This window comes from Mercenaria mercenaria, chromosome 11 (assembly GCF_021730395.1).
Source record: "Mercenaria mercenaria strain notata chromosome 11, MADL_Memer_1, whole genome shotgun sequence".
In the NCBI taxonomy this organism is placed as follows: domain Eukaryota; kingdom Metazoa; phylum Mollusca; class Bivalvia; order Venerida; family Veneridae; genus Mercenaria; species Mercenaria mercenaria.
Genome location: NC_069371.1, coordinates 61,035,996 through 61,059,608, shown reverse-complemented (window position 1 = coordinate 61,059,608; position 23,613 = coordinate 61,035,996). Strand labels below are relative to the sequence as shown.

Genomic DNA, 23,613 nt, shown 5'->3' with positions numbered 1-23,613 from the left:
TTTGTTGAAGAAGTATGACCTAATCAACACATTTCAAAACGTTCCTATTAACACCTTTAGAGGTATTTTCAATGTTGTATCATAGAGAGGTAATTATCTTAATTTGATAGGAGATCAAAGACTAATCTTGTTACGGAACAGGTGGATGAAAAAATAGTCACATTTTATTGCTAATATAAATCAATAGTATATAATTTATATTATAATTTACATGCATATAGATGAATTGTTATTCTCATTAGATTTCTATGTTACTCAATTAAGCACATGATTTATACATAAAATGTTTGTATCATTCCAGATATATCTTAGGTGACAGCTTGTCATTCTGTAAAGTATACAAAATTGTGAGGAACATTCACCAAGTATATCAGATTTTTACAGAAATGGCACGGTAATATAATGTCAAAGTAATATAATGTTATTATGTTATTATGAGGCATCACTTGTCATTGTCTTCAATACTTTTACATACTTTACACCAGGTACGCAGATATTCTCATTGATGAAGCAAAGTGCACAGAAGGTAAAGAGGCTAACTGTGTAACCAACTTACTCAACCATCAGGGGTCTTTGTGGCTGAGTGGTTAAGGACGCTGACTTCAGATCACTTGCCCCTCACCGGAAGGTCGGCGGTTCTACTCAGGTGCCCGCCCGTGATGAAATAATGTCCGGAGTGGTATCTTGGGTCTTCCTCCACCATCAGAGCTCGAATGTCGTCATATGACCTATAATTGTGTCGGTGTGACGTTAAATCCAACGATACAAACAAATACCATCATTGTCAGCACCATTGGTTTAGAATGGAGCATGTGCAGCTGCAAATGGACAATTGTTCTGGACAAAACAAGAACAACACTGTATTGTTGTATTTAACTTTATTCATTTTTCTTACACAGATTAAATCAAATAACTCCGTTAGGGACTAAAACTGCTATTTGGGAAGTACGTAATTTTAGAATATAAGAATATAATTTTTATCAGGCTAGACTCAGACTCTATCATACATGCTGAAAAATAATCTTGTCATATCTCAGATGTATTAATTTTTCTCTTTCCATATATTTTGAAAATAAAGAAATGAACTATGCTTGTAGCATATTTATGTTATCTTTAAAAATGACACTTTCGGGTATGGGCTATGGAGAACTATGACTGTGCTTCACAGGACTGTTGAGTGATCACTTATAGAAGCAGGCCATTTACAGTTTAGCTCTGATTGGCACTTTGGAGTATGCAGCTACACTGTATAGTTGAGACCCTAGACCAGATTGCTAAGGTACTATGTGTTCTTCTGTCTTCAAAATAAAAACAGACATAACATACCTCAGCTTGTAAATGATAGTGAGAAACCAGTGTTGTTTTATGACTGGTCTGTATATCTTGGTCAATTTTTCAAATCTATTATTTCTATGAAAAAGTATCGTCACTTCAGCATGACAAGTGAAAAGCCTGGCGTTGAACTGGTTTAGGAATATGCAGCTGACAACGGACAGGAAATTAATGTCTTTAAGAAAGACCCACCGGTACCAAGTGCTAGTCAGTTACCAGCTGTAATTGTACCTAAAGGATTAGATCCAACTAGGCAGTGGTGTCTGTTTTATGAAATTAGGCAGTATTGTCTTACAGAAAAAGGTTCATGCCCTAAGTCAATGGTTCCAAAGCCTGAGGCTATAACTGTTAAAACTGATAGTGAAAAAGGAAGGAGAAATATCCATACATACAATAAGCCAGATCAAAATCTTGTTTAGTCACTGTATAAACATGAAAAAAGACTGAGAGATTTTGATTCTTGTTTATTCTATGAACTGCTTATATGCACATGCGTGATGTCAGAATCAAATGGTGACTCTTGCAGTGTATGACAAGTTTTATGTTTATAAACATGTGTTCAGCGATAGGTTTGCAGAAGCTGATATCTAAGACACATTTTTAAAAAATAGATATTGAAAGGAACATGCCATGTATTCATTTTAGTACTATACTGGTACTTCTGATATTTTTTTTCTGGCTATATGAAATACATTCTCAGTTGAACTATACTAAAGATATTCCCTTTTGTCATGTTTTATTCAGCATTAAAGTTTGTAAATCACTGTGATGCATAGATCACTGGAATTGATATTTATAACTGAAATCATATTATTACAATCTATTAAATGACAAAATGAGTTTCTGATTATTGATTAGACCCTGGTTAAGTAATTGAATACATGGATATATGTTATTACATTCTACATAAACTATAGACACCAATGTGTAAACTAGTATTTATTGTTTTACTATATTGTAAGAATTTCCGGACTCTGTATACAGATCTAAGTGATTTCAAGATTCATTTCCTTAATGAAATTTGATATATCAAAATTGGCTCTGGTTTGTAATATAGTGTATTCACTTTCTGTCTTATACCTCATATGATTGGATGTGCATGGTAGCCACGTTAACTTTGACCATTAAAACTAGCCACTCACTTTAATTGATCAAATAATAATATATGATTTAATAATGATATGAGTGAATTTTATAGTTTTCCTGTTCGTTTTAAAGTTTCTTTCCTAGTATGTATCACATTTTCATTGTTGCTATGCTAACAATGAATGTTTAAGACCAAAGATTTATTCATCATATAGTGACAAGCTATTGCAGATAAGAAGTAAACATATTAAAGTTAAATTGTTTAGATCATTTGTTTTTCTTTTTTTTTTCTCTAGTACACATATGTAATATTATTTGTACACAAAACATTACTAACAGATATGCTCATGGAAACTAACATCATATGGGTTAAAAACAAAAGTTACATGCACTTTTAACTGCAAATAAGATAAAAGGTATAATTTGTTATTTCTCATGTAATAAAACACAATTCTATATTTGGCAATGTTTGGCAATGTATTGTACTGATAAAATAAAGACAATTATTTTAAACCTATTTCTACATAATGTTAATTCGGTTACCATGGTAACCATTATGTTTATATATCTGCTAGTTCTAATTATTAGGAAGTTACCTTACCAAACTAATACGTCACATTGTATACCATGTAAATAACTAGCACACATTCAAGTACAAAGCGAATAAAATGTGTAGTTTCATTAAAGTAATATCTGAAAATATTTGCCAGATATCAAAAAGAAAAATGCAATATACATCTCATTTTCACACATCCTGAGCATTTAATGCGTAATACGTGATATTAACATAATGCAATCCAATACAACATATAGATGTATCCTTTCAAACTGAAGAAATTAAAATTATTTCATATTCAAAAGTCAGGGTTTTCGGGCTAGTTAAGGAGGGTGCAGTTTTCAAACAAAACATTGCTTTCTAATTGAAATGTTCAACAAATATATTGGTTTGGTTATAAAAAATTGTAACCAATTAATAAAGTTTAATATTAAATCTTACCACAGTTTTTTTCAGAAGTGTCAAACGTAATTTCATATCAAGGAAGTTACGTTTCAACATCTTTCAGTGACGTCAAATTGAAATGGTATGATTTTCTGATTACTGTAACGGAACATGCAAACGAATAATGTATCAGGGAGGTGATTTTAGGGACTTTTTGCCGTATAAAAGAATGAGTGACAACTCTCACAATGAACATAATTATAATTTTGCAGTCTCCATCAAGTTAAATATTGCCGACTTGAAATCTTGTTATGTGTTCATAATATTCGATACAAAAAAATAAAAAAAGAGTCTTCGAAAGAGCAAATGGTAAAGCTTCAATTGAGCAAATTTTGATAGAGACACTTTTATGAATAACAGACACATATAATTTGATTAAGAGAAACTGGAGAAAGGGACACCCGAACGAATACTGATTAATATAACACGAAACAGCTCCAATAAATGAACATAACTGATATTCGACAATGTAAATTGTTATAGTGTCTATCTAGTGAAGACATTCCATATTCGCTTTCTCTGCACTGGAATAATCAGTGTCAATAAATTTCCACAAAGAACAAATATACCTAAAAGGAAAAACCACCGACTAGGATCAGTATCAACCAGATTCAACCATAGCGTGTTCCAAATCATTGCACCTGCATTCCCTCCAGCACCTATGAATCCTGCAATAAGACCAACACGTCGTGGATGAATGTATGGAACAATGGCGAAAGTAGAGCCTTCAGACATCTGGACGAATAAGCTAAACACAATCATAGCTGCAACGGCTGTTGGTATTGTCTCGAGTCGGCTAAATACAATCAGCATTACACCTTCTCCAGTCATGCATATTATATGCGCCAATAGCCGACCAGGGATTTGTAAATACTTCCTCAACAAATCGGAAAATATTCCTCCCAGAGCTCTTGCAAACAAATTCATCAAACCAAAGAGGGAAGCAATTAGACTTGCAGAGTTCTGTGATAGAATACTGCATGGATTTGGATCATCTGATGGTGCAAGGACTGAGGGGGTTGTCATGTTAGTGGTGTTATTGGTTTGCATAACGTCTTGTAAACCTTCTACACAATCTTCCTTTTCAAATTTATACAAGAAATACAAGTTCATAACTGTGTTCACGGCTATTTCAACACCAAAGCAGAGACCGTATTGGATGACAAGAACTGCAATCGCTACAACCAACCAGATCCTGTCCCATATCCAATGCTTTCCACAACCATTTTCTGTATCTGTAAAAAGAATAATTTTATGAAGGCATAATTCTGTCATAAAATGAATAAATCATATTTGAATATCTGTACATAAAAAGTCAACTAATATATAAGCTATTTGCTGAGAACCTCAGTAACTACTGCTCTGTAAACCGCCTATTAGCCTGATGTCAACATGACAAGTCATAACTATACTTATTTCAAAAAAGTTAACAACAATGTTTCATACACACATTTACTTAAATTTGCCTCTCAAATTTAGCCCTGTGCATGTGAGACTTTTGTTGTTTTTTTTACATAAATATTGTACTAGCATGTCAACATGTAAATAGATTGCAATTAACAAAGCAACTTTACCTTGGTAAATGTAATTATCGGCGGCATTACACATTCATATTGGCGACTTAATGAATACATTGAACAAGTTATAAGAATATATCTCACTGAATAAAACATAGTGCTTGAATTACCATTCAAACAAATGCTACCTTTGATCCCTACCACATGGGTGAGACAAAACAGCCCTGTATCTATTCGGAATGATTTTGAATTACCATATCAGAATATGTAGTTATAGATTTAATTTTGGACAGGGATTTGTAATAAAGACTTTCAATTATATCGCATCCATTTCATAAAATAAACGTTCAAAGGTATTTACATGAAAAGGCAGCAACTCCTGTTTTAAATGAAACCTGTAGCATTGTATTCTTTAAGAGGCTTAGCCTCTAATAATATGTCCTGTAAATATACTAGGCGTAATGACGTAATGTTAAGTAAATGACGTGGAGTTGAATTGGATATAGCCTCTAGGTTTCTGTTTCATTAACGAACACGTTCTATAACATTTGATCGTGTAAACGATACACAGATTAAGGGGGCATGACCAGTAAATCGTTATGTGGTAGTGAAACCTGAAAAGAAAAAGTTTTGTGTTTTCTTTATTTTACATAAAAAGATATTGAGAATTAACTTACAATGTTCCGGGCTATCTTTTACATATCGAATGTTCTCGGATTTGTCCACGGTAGAGGAAATTGAGTTTATCGCTGAAAATTTCATAGAAATATACAATTATAAACAAATTCCATGTACCGCAAATACTTTTCATTAACTTATGTTTGTAGTGCACCCTTAAGACAAATATTTAGCGCGATCTTTTAATTTTCCTGCTCTTATACATATATAAATGGAAAAGTAAATTTATCTTAGTGAGCTACTATTGTACGTTGTATATAAAAAACTTACATTTTTCATCCTGTTCCAAGGCCATGTTATCAATCCCTTGTTCTTTAGCTTTAACTGTATATTGAACATCGTCAACGTCTACACAAGAATCCCCTTTATACTTTGCATCCGCTACAACAAAGACGTCCATTTCGGGAAGCTTCCTCAGCGACCATTTACCTTGTGGACAATCATCCGAGGTCCAAATGATAAGTATGCCTTAAACACATTGTACCATTAGGGTAAACAGAACTATATTAACCGTTTATATATTTTTGCGTTTGAAAAGGAAATAAATACAACTAAACAAATAGGAAAGTGTGTTGTTTAAATAGCAGGTATGCCATCTGATCTATATGTGATTGCGGATGGTTGCAGATGCATGCACTATCATCAGACCTCAGATCTGAGTAGGAGTAGAAGCATCAACTTATGCACTTTCGCACATAAAAGTAGAACTAAATGGTAGTAATATAGTTAATATGATGAATACGAAGATATAGCATCAACGTGTTTCTCTTATTTATATATACGTACATTACAGTTTGTTATATAATAAATATGTTAAGCTTATACTGACCAAACAAAATAACTATAACGGCTGGGATGACGAGAGCAATTTTCCAAGCGAGGAATTCATCCGCCCCGAACAGCTTGACCAGTTCAAACAGTGCAGGCATAATAATGAACGTGAACCCTCCTCCGAGATTACCCCAGCCTCCAACTAAAGCATTGGCGGTACCAACGATCTTCACATTGAACGTAGCAGATGTCCAAAATTGGCAAGGTATAAATGTCCCTCCAAGGATACCAACACAAAGACGTACTATGATTAGACCTGTCCCACTTTTTATTAAACCAGAAAATGCAAGAGGGATGGCACCTATCATCAGCAAACCAGACATCACTCGTTTTGGACCAAATTTGTCACACAATGGACCAACAAAGATACGAACAGCGATAGTTGCCGAAATACTTGCAATACCGGATCGTGCAACTTCTTTTTTAGAGAGACCTAGTTCCTTCCTTATCGTTGGTATTAGTGGCTGAATACCAAACCATGCTGTAAAAGCAATAAAGAAGCAGAACCAAGATGTATGAAAGGCGCGCATGTGTGGCCTTCGTAAACTACATATTCGAAAAGATTTGGCTTTTCCTAGTTCGTCTTCTTCGATACTCTTGGCCTGTATCTTTCTGAAGATCCCATAACCGCGGCTATTTCCTTCTGTTTCCGTCATACTTTTTAAATCTGCAAATAGAACAGTTCAAACATATCAATCGGCATACTGTTACTTTGGAAAATTATATAAACTGAATAAAGTCCGCATTGTTAATACATCAACATAATCTATCAAAGATTCAAAAACAAATATCATTTTTAAGGGGGTATGTGAAGAAACGTTCTTTATAACATTAACAAACCAACGTAATAAAACTACCTGAAAATAAACTGTATTGTTGTTAGGCTTAAACGAAATTTCACTAAATAATGTGCAGCTTATATCACAGGAGAGGGCACTGTGTCTATCCAACCTTCAACATTTTGGTTGCAACCACTAATGTACTCATTTCTGATCCGATCAATAAATGAAGCAAGTGGGACTAGTCTTAGAATTTAAAATTGACAGGTAATATTTTCTACAGTATTTCACGTTTATATTACTCTATCAAAGATTATTTGTCAGTGAAATACATTGAGAAAGAACTTTCCTCACGTGATCCCTCTTTCGTTTGACTTGCTCCAAATTTTGAATTTTGATTTGAGCAGTGTCGATGGCAAAACAAAGCAATCTCGCAAAATTAGAACAAAACATGGAGCAGGTAATTGTAAAGTAGATGAGAGCATATGTAAGGCGTGCAAATTTATTATTGATAAGTGAGTTACGAAAGTCCCGAGAAATGTCATGACCCACCAGACGGTTTTATATTTGCTGCTGTATCGAACGCCAGTTATATATCAAGTATGATATTCCATTTTTGTATGGTTTCTTTCAAAGTTTACTTCACATGCCCTCTTTCACCAAATTCGGTCAGTCTGCATAAATTCATGATGCATGTTTTAAAAGACTGAAGAATAACTGCATAGGTTAAAGCAGTATAACTGCGTCCGCTTATACCCTCGATATTCCTCTATTTTATCAGGAACTTTCCCATTAATTTTGATCAAACTGGGCGGGTATCAATTTATCTATGTATAATTTTGTAAACAGGTTAGTTACACATCCATACATAAACTTCTGTTGAGTTTAATTTCAGACAATCTCCATTCTTGGAACTTGATTTGCAATCCATAAAGTTTATTTGATAAACAAATACATTTGAAACTCGAACTAGCTTATCGCAAAATTCCGGCTATCTCGAAAATATTTTCCTATCCCGTCCCAAAAAAAACAAGTGAACGAAATATCATCTTAAGTCAAATTTCGGTTACCTCGAAGTAAAACGCTTAATCTCTTAGAATTAGAGATATTGAGTTTCAACGCGGGCAAATATATACTGGCGTTGTAAACTTGTAATATCTATTGTTTTTTGCTACAGCAAAATTGGCATTAGGTTTAAAAAAAACGTATTGACCTTTAGAGTATTTCATATCACTCAATGGTCACTTAAATTACTAACGTTTTCCCAAATTGAATTAGATTATTTCATTTTACTGTTGTATTATCAGCAATACAGATGGGATATTCAGAAGCCAGCTAGAAATATATTGTGCATAAGCAAACATCAATTATAATGCAATATGGTATAGTCTGTTGCGACATAAGTTAGTATGTGAATATACACAATGGTATTGATTAAATTCAAATGTATAAGATAAAATTGGAGAAATTTGATAAGACAGATGCAGACTTCTCGGTGTAAGCAACGAAACAAACACCAGTGTCGTTACTAATCGCTTTCTCGTAAAGTAAATAAAGAAGTAAGCGATAATTTACCTCACGGTATCGAGATTAAGATTAAGATTGTATTTCACATCTACTAAATATTATCAATCTTTTTTATAAGGTTATTACATAGCACCGTAGTTAAGGTCATCTTTGCGATTTCGTGATAAGCAGCTTTATTAGCGGTGTTAAAAGTTTGCGAAACTTGAGTGTTTGTGTTTCAGGCCATGATGCGGATTAATATCAGTGAATATTTTGAATTCGTGTATGCCATTATTCGCGAATTAAGGCAAAATTAAACCACCGCGAATATAACCCAATCTATAGATGCTAAATCATACTTACTTTTTACAGCAATAAGATTTACAAACAACCTGTACATAAAGATTTGATATGTTTTGACACCCTTATGACTTTTGTATGCCCTACTTTTGATAAATTGATCATGAAATATCTGCTTGATTTTGCAACAATGTTTATAGAACGTCATCTACTTGTCATAACCATAGATGTCATTAGTCGACGATTTGGTTTAGATAAATTTGCCCGTATTTGATTGGTTTAGAAAGCAAAACAGGAGGAAACAGCCTGGTTTCGGACCTTTAGGCCTAATGTTGAAACAATCAAAGTACTAACTTTATTTGTAACAGTTTTAATATTAAAATTGAACAAGCCCAATCGCCGAGATACCGAGTGCGCAGATCTACGGATCGCGGGGTCGTGAGTGCGATTCTCCGTGACGATTTGATTACAAGAAATATCTTTAAAAAAGATGGTTGGCGTGATGTAACTGAAGCACAAGTTATATATGGGCAGAAACCTGTATTTAAAATCTTTTGGCTATGTTGAAAGGGGCCTCTGTGAAGTTGTGTATAAATGAGGACAATAGTTCTGAAGAAGACTGTGTTTAGAAATTGTGGAGGGACACAAGACGGACACCAAACAATCACAAAAGCTCACTTTGAGCCTTTGGTGCTTAAAAGATGGTAACAGTAAGCAAACAATATTGAAATACCTTCTATACTTTATTTCTGGAATTGTTAGAAGCAACATGAACCCTTACCCTACTTCAGCTTATTATCAAATTTGTCTATCATTCAGAATATGTACAGTACTGTTTTCACTGGAAAGATTAATCTAAAATTTAGAGTCTAAAATTTAACAGTATCGGACAGGTTGTTGCAGGTTAGTAATGATTTGCACTGGTTAGAAATTGTTGCTGTAATGCAGCGTAAGAGTTAATGACTGTATAAAACAAATAACCTTTTTGTGAAAACAAAACTTAAGGAAAGGAAACTTAACAAAACAGAAATAACTTAACAAGAAAACTTAACAAAACAGAAATATGTCCGGATGAGCAGATGAATATTTGGTTACGCACACCTGTTCAAGTGGTACGGATACAACCCGATAGTGCTGTATTTATAGAGGTTATAGATGACGAACGCGTTGTCATTTCACTCAGTGTCACACATGACTCAGAGTGAAGCATTTTCAGCCTTTCCTCCAATCAGCGCCACTCTTTATGGATTTGGCGATCCTATTTTGTCGTTTATTTCGCATGAACACCGGAAAAAATCATTTCATTTCTTAAATGTCACCCTGCATGCTGTGACTTTGACCAAATGAATTAAGAAACAGTGGGGTGGGGGTACACTGACTAAAAGCAACTAAGATAAGAAAACCGACAGCTAAAGTGTGCTTTGGTTATTGAGCAGAAACTGTTGTCAGTCTAGACACTGTTTGACAATTGTAGGCGAAATCATTCTTTAGTTAGTGAACAGAAACCATTTGTAGCCTCGATGTCACTGTGACCTTGACCTTTGAGTTACACATCCCCAAAACAAGAGGAGTCATCTTTTTTACCTACCAATCACCCAAAACGTTATTTGGTAATTGAGAAACCATTTTCAGTCTTGGGGGCAGTGTAACCGTGACCTTTGACCTGCTGACGCCTATCACAACAAGGGTCGTGTACCGACCACAGGCAATTATGCCACTGCAGACAATCGCATTCTTTATTTAGAGAGCGGAAACCGCTTTCGGTCTCAAGGTCAGGGTGACCTTGACTTACCAATCCCTAAAACAATAGGGGACACGTTTTGACCAAACTACTTACCCTAAAAAGCAATAGGGGTCTTCTTCTTACCGCACACATTCAAATTATGGAGTTTGACAAATGTGAAACCAGGCATTCATTAGTTATTGAACAGAAACCAATTGTCTTCCGAAGGACCGACAGACCGACGGACCTACAATGAGCAAAACAAAAGATCATCTATTCCTTTAAGGGATCATGATAAATATACGATCGTTCTTGGTACTGCTTATGGAACTGTGCTACGTCTATGTAAAGCAATTCTTGGTGTTAAACGCCTGTGGTATCATTCAGATTCTACGCTCGTAAACGTATCTAAAGTCGCATTTTTGAAAATGATAAAAGTCCGTGACAGGATACTGTGAAGTGTTTTATATAAAAAAATGAACTGTAGAAGATAATAGCGTATGCATAGATCAATTTACCTACTAATCTTGCAGACATCCCTTTACCACGCTCTGCAACAAGAAACATGATATTACACCTTAATGTACTGCGAGATACAGTTTCTGACTATATGGGACAGGAGGCAAATTAGTTTTTAGGCCCGCAGAGAGGTAAATGTTTTACACCATACATATTTTTAGTTAGAATAATGTGTGTCACCGCCAGTTAAGGATTAATATATGACTTAATATTGTTTTAATAACAGAAATGATATATTTAGGGCATAAATGTGTCAATCAGTTTCCAGGCAAAAGAATGCATAAACATTGAATTATAACAAAAAATATTTTGCATGAAAATATTGTCATGCAGTGACTCCAAATTGTGCTCTAGTTTTATTCCATGTAAATCAATTAAGGTGACTGATTCGTATTTTGCTATAATCCTTTATAAGTATAGCAACTGTGCTCTAGTTTTATCCCATGTAAGTCAATCAAGGTGGGTGATTCGTATTTTTCTATAATCCTTAAAGTTATTCAGCTAAAATGAATACTATTCTTGGTCCACTTTCTAGTTCGTTACTATATTACAGATTGGTTAAAAAAACTTCAGGGACTCCGTCGCCGAGTGGTTTATATCACTGACTGAATCTCTTGTCCTTCTCCGCTGCGAGTCCGAAACAACCACGGCTTGGGGAGTAGAATTCTTTCAAGTCAAGAAGCCATCTGGTGTATGGAAAGTATGTAGTCCTACCAACGTGCGCATGCGTGTCTGAAACAATGTACGGAAGGACATATCTATGGCCTTCCTCCACTTAAAAAAAAAAACTGGAAGATCGCCATATTACCTATACTTGTATTGATCTAGCTGAATCAGCATTACGAATGTTTTTCCAATTTTTTAAGATGTCAATCATAAGGTTTTGCACTACACTTGTTTATTGAGGCATACTAACACGATTTTGATGTGTGACACGAAAACACCTGACAATTTTTTTGCATATTTCAGGCGACAGCTAAGCGATATTTGATATTTGCTATCTACAAAACTGCATTTTAAATTATCTAAATTTTGACAGATTGTTTTGAAAAGGTTGGTTTGATAAATATGTTTTGTAACCTTCTTATACAGCTGCACCACAAAGACTTCACGCAGTATCTCCAGCATAGTAATTTGATGTTATAAAACGCATAGTGTAGTTTATGAGTGTCCATTTATTTAAACCATGGTTCTTATAGTAGATCCTAGGAAACATAGGGGTAGGGTATAACATGTACAGCGGCATCTTCTACACTTTTCTTTTCTTTTTATAATTTTCGTTTGAATGAGAACTGTTCTCCAAAATAACAACGTCAGTTATTATCAGAATGAACTTTATCCTTGTATTGCACAGTTTAGTAACGAAATCTACCCTTACCTTTTATCTTTGATAGATTGCATGAACTTTGATCGTATTCGAGCAGGGTTCTAAAATTTGACTCAATATATGACATTTTCGACAGAATCTTTGCTTCAACTAGAATCGATTTGTTGAAATCCTTTTTGATGAATTTTAATTCGTTTTTTTTTTTCGTATCATCGACGGGTTTCTTTGATACTTTGATACACATAAACATAACTTAAACGCACAAAGTAATAAAGCACAAACCTAAATGCAGGAATATACTTCATAGGTCTGATATTACTTCCAAAGCATAACAGTTTGGCAAAGACCTGACTCAAATGATATCATTCAATTGTTTCGTTGTGGACATATCATTTAAAGACAAAACCGAGGCTATAACTTTAATATACTCTAAATCAAATTGTTTAAAATAGTACAGTATTACGTCGATTAAATAAAACATAAAATTTCTTTAACTGCAAAAAATAAAACTAAAAACTGAAATGCATAATAGCGCAATTATAACAAAATAAATGTATTGCAGAACACATGTCTTAGGGATGCGTTTCAGTGTGGCTTAATTTGCGTGCGTGTGTGTGTGTGTGCGTACGTATGTTTGCGTGCGTGTGCGCGTGCGTGCGTCTCAGCTTCATGTTGTTTTGTAAATCTCTATCTTGCTCAAAAGTAATCATACAGATATAACATTCTAAACAGCAAACGTTAATTTGCTAATTTTTATTTTCAACCAGACTTCTTTTTTTTTTTTTTTTTCCTTGCTAGCGTTCTTTGCACTAAGGAATCTTCTTAAATAAGGACGTTACTTATTCGAAGGATTTTCGTTACTCCGGTAACAAAAAGCAATTTAACTTTAATTTAGAAGTCATTGAAGGACTTTACGAAATAAAGGACTTAGTCAGGCGTGGAGAACAGTTGAAATCCTTAGAAGTCGTGAGTTCTGTCAGCAAGAAAGTTGCCCATAGGAATAAATTGATTAGAATTGCCGACAAGTCCGCCGGAGGGTGGGACACTGTAAACGAATACGAATCGGACGACCTGGCAAGCAACAGCGACGATGATAAACAACTCAAACGAGCGGAGAGTAGAGCACTCGCCAAACAGAAAACTCGTCGACAGGACAGAAAACCGGTTCCTACGCCCAGTCCTTCTCCCACCGGCTTTAGCGGGAAATACACTTCTGTTGTTCCTTACGGTACACAAGCTTCAGATCCGAACAGCGCTACACCCTTTTTTTCGTGGTTTCAAGAGATCCAACAATAAAATCGTTCAGTGCTTCGCCTGCGGCGGATGGGGACACACTAGACCAGAATGACCACTTCAATACTCAGGCCCAGGAACTGCCTTTAATTCCGTTTCCGGAATCTCCGGCAACCAGTGGCACAGACAGCAACAGCTACTGCAGCAACAATCCCTACAGCAGCAACCGCCCCAGTTTGTGTCATTCAAGACAGATAATGAACAGAAGTCTGCCTCAAAATAATGAGTTCAAAGATGAATATTTGTTATTGACTTATTTTGTACAGATATGGAGAATAAATTAGAAAACATTTTATTTCAGAGTAGATACTTTGAATACCAGAAAATACGTTTTCATGATGCTCATTCTGTAAGCAATTCTACTTATGTTAAGGGTCGTTTACATGATCACGCTGAATTTTGGAAAATACACTAAAGGTGCCCTGTTATATTTTAGACGTTATAAAGAACGGGTATAAAATTCCATTCCTTCAGATTCCGAATAGTTATTTCATGAAAAACAGTAAGTCGGCAATGTGTCATTTTGATTTTGTCACTGAGGCTATAAAAGATTTAGTCACTTCCGGTGCGGTATTGGAAGTTCCATTTGTACCTTACATTGTAAGTCCTTTGTCAGTAGCAGTAGCAGTTAACAGTGTTGGAAAAAAGAGACTTATTTTAGACTTAAGTACTTTGAATAGATATATTTAGAAAGATCATTTCAAATTTGAGGATTGGAAAGTTGCTCAAGAACTATTGATTGAAAAGGGGTTTATGTTTAAATTTGATATTACTTCAGCATATCATCACATTGACATTTCGCCCTCTCAGCACAGTTTTCTGGGTTTTTCATGGATTGAAAATAATGTTCAAAAATACTATGTTTTCACAGTCCTCCCGTTCGGTTTATCAACTTCCCCTTTTATTTTTACAAAATGTCTGAGGTGCCTTGTAAAATACATTAGGGAAAATGGTGTCAGGCTTGTGTTGTTTTTAGATGATGGGTGGGATATTAACAAAACGTACGACCTTGCATTCAGGGATGCAGAGTTTTTGTAAAGTCAGTTCTGGTACAGGCAGGATTTCTTATGAATATTAAAAAGTCAGTGCTTGTACCTACTCAAATACTTGAACGGTTGGGTTTAGTCTGGAATTTATTAGAAAGTTTTCTCAGTATTCCAGAGAGACGCTTACACAGCGCCTTGGATTTATTAAAGTCTTACAAAGTCAAATTGCCTTTTTTGTCCGCAAGGGAAATTGCTTGCTTTACAGGAAAGGTAGTTTCCATGATGCCAGTGTTTGGAAACATTTGCAGATTAATGACTAAGAATTTACATATGGCTATTGAGTCTAGGAAAAATTGGGATGCTGCGATAGATATTTCAAACATTGCAGGCTGTTATGAAGAATTACTGTTCTGGGAATCCTGTAAAACATTTGTTTAAAACTAACCCGGATGTTCACACTATATTGATGCTAGCAACTTGGTCTGTGGCGCCTTTATTGAAAGTCATAAGGATCAAGTTTGTCATAAAAATTGGTCTTACGCGGAACAAAAAGAGAGTTCTATTTGGAGAGAACTGACTTGTATATATTTTGCTCTGCAGAGTTTTCTGCCCTTGTTAAGGGGGAAACTTGTACATTGGTGTACGGACAACCAGAATTGTGTACGCATTGTAGAAGGGGGAATGTTAAGTCTAGTTTACATAAAACCGCCCTTCAGATTTTCAGTTTATGTGTTAAAGAAAATATTTCTTTAGATATTGAGTGGGTTCCAAGAAAACAAAACGAGATTGCAGATTCTATCAGCAAATTTTTTGATATAGATGATTGGGGTGTTTCAGATGATTTTTTCTCATTTATGGATTCTCTCTGGGAACCCTACACAGTGGATAGGTTCGCTAATCACTACAATAACAAGATAGCTAGGTTTAATTCTAGATTCTGGGTTCCAAATAGTGAAAAAGTAGACGTTTTCTCCTGTTCTTGGAAGGGAGAAAATAACTGGTTAGTTCCACCTGTTGGTCTAGGTCCACGTGTAAACAACCACTTGGTGAAGTGCAAAGCTAAAGGCACTTTAATCGTTCCAAACTGGCCGTCGGCACCTTTCTGGCCTATGATTTTTGGAGACAGTAGCATCCAAAAATCTTTTATTTTGGATATTCTGCTTTTCTCAGCAGGACAGAACATTTTTATTCAGCATTCCAACAAGAGAACGATTTTTGGGCCAGATTTTTGTAGTAAGGTTTTGGCTATTAGATTTGACTGTGAAAGTTAAATTTGTAGTAAATTTAAAGTTCTGACTTTATGTATTAGGTATTATGAATACATTCCATTTTGATTATTTCGAGAAGTTTAACTGTAAAAGTTCTATTAAATTTTTAGTTGATTTGCTAGTTTGCTATAGAACAAGTTCCTTTATTAGCCGAATAGCAAGTTTTTTGCTTAAAGCGAATGGCTTTCTTTATGTATATTTTAGTCCAGCAAACTAGATGGTCTATGATGTCATCATCGCTTAACGCCTACATTATATTTACGTTTTGCATAAGGCACTTTATAGTACTAAAACCTAACCTCGAGTCCTTCCGATGAACAGGATTTGGTCACCAATTACATCCGTGAAGTTTGTATTTTCAAAGTTCGCATATAATGATCAGCAAGATAGTTGGATTTCTTAATTACATACACAACCACATTAAGCTTGTTTCATATATAAATTTAATTTAACTTCTTATACATGTACCACTACCAATTTATCTAATCGATTAACTTCATGTCGAACTGCTATTTTACCCCACGTGAAAATATATTGTGACATAGGATATGCAAACTCTAGGAAAAACATTCGTAGTCAATATAAATCTTGCAAAATCCTAGAAAAATCAAAATCCAACAATTACTAGGTTTGCTGTTTAGTCGTTTCATATGATTTCTTAACTCATTTTACCTATTTACCAAATAATCTAATGAAAGACAAAGGAACTGCTTTAATTAAACGCACTTTTTGTGGATTTAATTACAGTTAAGCCTTTTCTACTTGTAACATTGCTAAACATTTGTTCCATGTGAACCTGTGAGGCAGTTTGTAAAACGCTCTCCTTCGTATTGGACAACATTGTTGTCCGGTTAGGGAATGCGGTTTTCGGAGAGGTAATCAGTATTTCGCGAGAACTACTTCTGCTTAGCTTGTTGCAGATTTTTTGTACGATTTAGAAAACATTATACACAGTCAGGTGTGGTTACTATATTCACAATAATTCACGCATTCGTGATGACGTTTTCAAATACGGACAATTAGTTGTTGCTCGAATAGTTGATTTTGTAATGCCGGGGAGGTACAGTTATTAAATGAAGCTAACAATTTAAAGACTACAATACTGCATCGCTTGACATATCTCCATATTTAAAATTGATTTAAGTACACAAATGTACTCGAGTCTTTTGTACTCCATTTAGATGGGGATGTTCCCAATACAGTCTTTTGAAATATATCAGCCCAGGTAAGTATCTGTTACTAGATACCTGGTTTGTCGCACAATAGTTTTGTAGGTCATGTTGTCTGTCGATTATATGCGACGTTAAATAAATACCTTTTCCTTTACCTTTATGAAACCGTCAATACATCTTTACAAGAGAAACTTTCATGAATGCAGTGAACTTTATCAATATGTTCTCTAGCAGAACTACCGCTACTATCAACTGCGAGAAAATTCTAGTACATGTCACTATCGTAATTCAGACCATTTTGTGCTTTTTAAAGTTAAATAGCAATTTAAAAACACTCCTGTTACAAGGTGTATCTAAAAAGTAGTTGCTTATCAACTTTATGGAAATTTTCCCTAATTTGTTTGGTTAGATGATAAAATGTTTTATTATACTAGTATGCGTTTCTGACCCGATTATTGGGAGATATATTGCATATTTGGTGTTCAGTCCTTTGTCAGCTGGCTGCTACACTTTCCTCTTTTATCGTGCCCAATGAAAGAGGTGGACTGCGCCATGATAGGTAGTTCTTTAAGCTCACTGAGCATCTTTGGCATATTTCTGTTTTCCTGATTCGTCGGATCCTTAATAATATTCTGCTGTTGCTCTGCTTTCTGCAACGGCATGGAGAACATGCGCAAATGGTTTGTTGAAGGCTTTAAGAAGATCCTTTGAAAGTATAAAACTCAACTAATCAAAAAAATAGAAGACTCGGTTTGATTGAGTTTGTTCAGGGGCCTAATTTTATGTATTGGAATATGGTGGGAATATAATAGAGTGTGAGCTTTTTGACAAACTACTATTTTAAACACACCAGTGATGTTTTGCAACTTACCGTTCCAACGCATTGCCGCACTACGTTCCTTTAATTATACGTTCTGAGCTTGCTGTATATATTCTTTACTTTGTTCATGTATCTATCATATTCTAAACTATACACACATAGCTGCAATTTTACGGTTAAGAGGCGGCTTTATCGGCTTTCAGTTGCAGAGAAGAAATGAAGAAAGAAAGAAAATGAAATGATTGCTTTGTTCCAGCCAGTTATAAGAACATTACCACCTGTCCCTCATGCCCTTCTTTCTGTAATTAGCTGAACGTAATTGCGGAAAGCCCATGTTAAACTCAGAACGTTTTAAATGCAGGGGTGATAAATTATACTTGTGTAGATAGCTTTGTTATCGCGGGACTGAAGACGAATAAAGTAAAACACTTTCAGTGTTGATGAAAAAGTTTTATTGAATATAATTAGCCAGTAATTTTGAATAATTAAGAAGACTATCATTAATTTACACTTGCTTTAAGTTATAAATATTCTGTTAAACTTCTACTGGCATAATTGTCTTGATCATGCTCAAACCTGATCAAGATAAAATTGTGAACAATGCATTTGATTTGCACATGAACATGTAATCTTATAAGTAGAGCATAGACAATTGCTTGTGCCGACATTGATTTGTACTACATTTTCGTCAAAATCCTTTCCTTTTAGGTACTTACTTAAAGCAGATATTGGTAATTAATATTCCCTGGTTGTATGTTATATTTCTTGCAACTTTCGGAAATAATCATATTTCAAATTCAACACCATGAGAATAGTCGAAAATAATTAATATCAAGAGGTAGAAGCTACATGTAAAAATGCATTGTAAATTAAGTGGGTGGGGTAAAAATTAAACTGTTAAAATAAATTAAATAAAAAAAAATTCTGAGGAAGTGTAAATATTAAAATTTGAAATGTCCCATTGACTTGTTTAATGACATAATATCCGATATTATAAGCAATTTTACTGATTTTTCAGACCTTATTCAACAATATTATTTTTGTAATCGGTCGCCATATTGATGACGTCATTTCCGGATCCAGTCGCGGTCCCCAGAAGAGAAACATACATATTGTTTTTGTCTTAGACCAAGAAATAATTTGGTATATGTGGCAATATTTCTCAACTACTTTCGAGCGGGATTACATATGGCAGTGGACTATATGTGTAAAGTTTGAAATCTCAAAGTCTCAGTGACATACCAAGGGTAATTTTTAAAATACATATGCTCAGTATCCAAAAGCAGAGTATTTCCTGCCACTGACATTCCTATCTTTCAACTATAAGTATGAATATGGTATACAATTATCTGCACATGATATTTTCTTCAACTGCAGGTTCGTAGAAAAACGACGTTTTAAGAAATTTTGTTTGATGATCAGTTTTGTACATTCAGTGATATATCATACCGTATGTATATTGCGGTAGCACTTTACGTGGTATTTTTCTATATTTTTTTTTTTTGGGGGGGGGGGGGAACGAAGTGCGAAAATGATTGGTGATTGAACCGACAGTGCTGATGAAATAGAAACAATAACAGTAACCTACAGATGAGTTCCTAAGGCAGGCGCGTAGGAAAGCCTAAAGAAAAGAGCATTCACCAAAAAGGTGAGGGTATGGGGACCGCTTAGGTCCCCATCGGGTCCAGGGCAGAGACCCCGGCGAAAAAATCGTTTGCAGGAAATTATATAATATTTCAAGCTCTTATTGTTGATATTACCGATTAAAATTTTACAATTTATGGTAGCTCTAACTGAAAAAACCTTATAAACCAATACAAATTTTAAGCCATATCGTCATGTCAGCGCAATAACTCAATAAGTGCTTATATAATATATATACACTTATTGAGTTACTGCGCTGACATGACGATATATAACCCAATTTCAGACCATGATTTTAAAAATTAGGAGACAAAAGCTCGCACCCACTTTACATTTCGGCAAAGATGTTCATCGGATTTTACTAAATTATTTTTAACTTTAATTTTAGAACAGAATTTTAAAGATATTTTGGTACAAATAAAAGTCAGAAATCCGAGTCTTTGTGTTTCCATTTTTCGGCAAAGGCCGATTCTGATTTTATCAAAATTTACCAATTTTTATCGAATTTTACTCAATTTTAGCAAATTTTAAACATTATAATCTTTAATCTAAATAGAACTAATATAAATGGCCTCAAAATAACTTTTTGAAGGACACAATTAAGAACATTACAAAATAAACATTAAAAGTTAGGCCAGCATTCTTTTGTGTATGTGTTAGGGACCTATGGTGGCATACAAGCGCACAGTACGGGACACCGGCAACCGTAGCCAAGTCCAGTAGTGATGATGTACCCACCACAAAATTAGGCGTTACTTACACAGTGATAATGTATTCATTATTTAATATTATCACCTGAAACTTTCAGCACCGCTAGAAAATTTAAGGCAATTGTAATAAGATAATAGCAGAATTTAAAGCAAAAATAAATAGGAACAACCGATTTTTTTTTATAAAATTACCTGTAAAATTTCATACAGCGTGATCGTAAATAGCTATTTCGTTTTTATAGTAAATAAATGTGATTTACATTTGGGCAGAAGATACCAAAAACAGAATAGAAAAATCTTTAATAGTGAACAGTGTTGTCAAACAAATTTCTGTTAAATTATGTATAGCTGCATAGTGCGTGTAAAGTTTATAGCGGATTTTAATAAGTTTTAAATAAACCTTTGTTCTTAATTTTATTATGTTGTTTTTAATGACAAAAAGTAGAGTATAGACAGTCTATGGCCGTGACAGTTGTCCCCTTGGATGTATTGCGTGTAAGTCAGGAAGGGAAACCGCTGGAATCCTTGTGGATGAATTCGTAAATTAATAACTTGCATTATTATTCAACTTTACAATATTACACACTGTATTAGATCAATTGCAAACATCATATGAAACAGACAGGGCTAATAAAAAAAATAACTGAGCCAATATGAGAAAAACAGGGCCAACACGGAATTCAAGCATTTTGATTGGTTCAAATTGAGGGCCAATACGGAGAAGCCACTTCCGTTAGATTTTTAAATGACGCCATTTTGTTTTACATCAGAGTTATAGATTACATTTTTTTCACATTTTGATCCAACATGTTCATTTAATAACCAAGTATGACTGAGCGGGATGTACGTCTCTTCAGAGATTACAACAATACTTTCGCTTATTCTATATTGTGTAAAATGCAGGTGTTTCCTGTCAGAAATTCTGGCAGTTGTCAAGGAAAATAGTAGAAAATATGGAAACTCAGATTAATTTAAAGGATGAGACTTAACTTTAACAGACATTTTGATAGTGTGGACTATTTGTGCAATGATAAATAGCGATTCAAATGCTGGAAAGTGGATGAATAAATTGGCGAACAAGAGTGTCAGTTGTGAACTGCAAACAATTTCGGATAAGAATTAAACGAGGCATGGGACTATATAATATGTGCTTGGTTGGTTGTATTATCTTGATCAACACATATGTGTATAATTTTGTGTCTCGTTGCTTGCAGCTTAAAAGGAAATGACTTTTAAAGCATTTTTTTTATCACAGTTCAAATGATAAGATACTTGCTAAAGAAAATAAATAGGAATTCCAAAAAATACGGTAAGTTCTAGTTACTCTTGATTATGTCGCATTAAAAATATCTCTCAAAGTTATTCTCAAGTACCTACATACAACTCATTCTGTTTTACTGGCGAAAATGATCTTGATTTCTAAAATACGTCTAAACAACTTGTCAAGATTTTTCACCTCAGCCGTACATAGCTGTCATAAGGTAACTCACAGAGTTCTTACGGTGTTACCGTCAACAGTTGAATGTTGAATAATAATATTATCATTAATCAAGCGATTTCATATTGGCTTAGTTATTTGTCCTCGGGCAGTCGTATTGGCCCTGGACAAATAACAAGGCCAATATGAAATTGCTTGATTAATAACATTATAGTATTAAAACAGTATTAAACATTTTTGTAACATCTATTTGAAATTTGGAACTCTGGAATGTAACACCTTAAACATTAAAAAACAAAACAATTATACCACCACCAATACCCAGACATCACTGAACTGGCCGTAGCGACAACTGAGGCAACCGAGGCACTTGCCTCGGTCAATTTTTCTGCCTCCTCTTCAAGAATCTGATCTCGGTTTGGAAAGTATTATTCGAATAGATGTGTTATAAAAACTATGGAACAAACTATAGCATATATCTACGACGTCACAACTGTGTGACTTATGTGAGAATTTAGTATCGTACTACGGTTGTTCGAAGTGCGCATTTCAGATTAATGTTTTCAATATTCACCAGGCTCATCATCATCCGAAAATACCAGCCTGTAGAGGTCACCCCCGGGTTCGTAGCGTGGCACACTCGCTCTGCTCATTGCGCTAAGTAACATTTGCAATCAAAGCCTAAAAATGGGGGATAAAAGATCGAAAGAAGCAATGATAAGATCAGGCGAGGCTATGAAGCTAGTGCCAGTGTTTGCGCATATATTAGTAAACTGTACTTTTGTAGATTTGTAAATTTCAGAAGTAAATACAGGGCTGTAGCTTGCCTACTTTGTTTGATCTTAAATACCACATACCTCAATCTGCTCCCATCAATAAAAACTGTTACAAATCATTGCGTAAATTATTGCATCTATTTCGGACTCCTACTTACGAGGACATGTTTAAAAAAAAATAAGATCTCGATTTTTCAGTCGTTCAATTAAAATGTTCCACTTTTTAATGTTATTTATAAGCTAGTTCAGTGAGTGATAAAACATTCGGTTTAATATGCATATCTGAAACTATGGGATACGGTCAAAAAATGTTTTATATTTACCTTATGCAGATTTTGGTACTCCTAATGTTATTTATAAGCTAGTTCAGTGAGTGATAAAACATTCGGTTTAATATGCATATCTGAAACTACGGGATACGCTCAAAAAATGTTTTACATTTACCTTATGCAGATTTTGGTACTCCTAATCCTATAGCTTAGTAAATATTATACAATTGTGGTTCATATAATAATTTTTATTGTAGTCGCGCACTTTAATTTCACTGTAAATGTTCACCGTGCTCAAATGTAAATGCTACCATACTGGTTTATGTCAAAATAAGTTTTACCACTATTGCAAAAGGTGGATGCCCGATAAGCATAATTTGATATCCTTTCGTGATTCTTTCATCATTCAGATACGTCAATGAAGAAATTTTAGTAATCTTCAAAAGATTTATCAGATATAATGGCGGTAAAAATATGCTTACTGTCTAAAATAACAGTATATAATATCAGATACATTTGCATCATAATCGAAACATTGCGGCTAAATTTAACAATACAATGGTTAAATTGCTTTTAAATGTAAATAGCGTTTCAGTTGCTTGGATCACATTACTATGTTATATTAGACCTTGAGCTGGC

At 34.5% G+C, this 23,613-nt stretch overlaps 1 protein-coding gene across 1 annotated transcript; it reads right to left on the bottom strand.

Annotated features, from left to right (window-relative positions):
* Nucleotides 1-136: 136 nt before the first annotated feature.
* Nucleotides 137-23,297, bottom strand: LOC123532740 (uncharacterized). The gene is made up of 5 exons (XM_045314300.2): nucleotides 23,150-23,297; nucleotides 6,443-7,111; nucleotides 5,884-6,081; nucleotides 5,613-5,684; nucleotides 137-4,653 (listed from the first exon to the last, which is right to left on the bottom strand). Exons 2-5 carry the CDS (start codon nucleotides 7,098-7,100, stop codon nucleotides 3,905-3,907), a joined length of 1,677 nt encoding a protein of 558 aa, XP_045170235.1. The 5' UTR covers nucleotides 7,101-7,111; nucleotides 23,150-23,297; the 3' UTR covers nucleotides 137-3,904.
* Nucleotides 23,298-23,613: the final 316 nt, after the last annotated feature.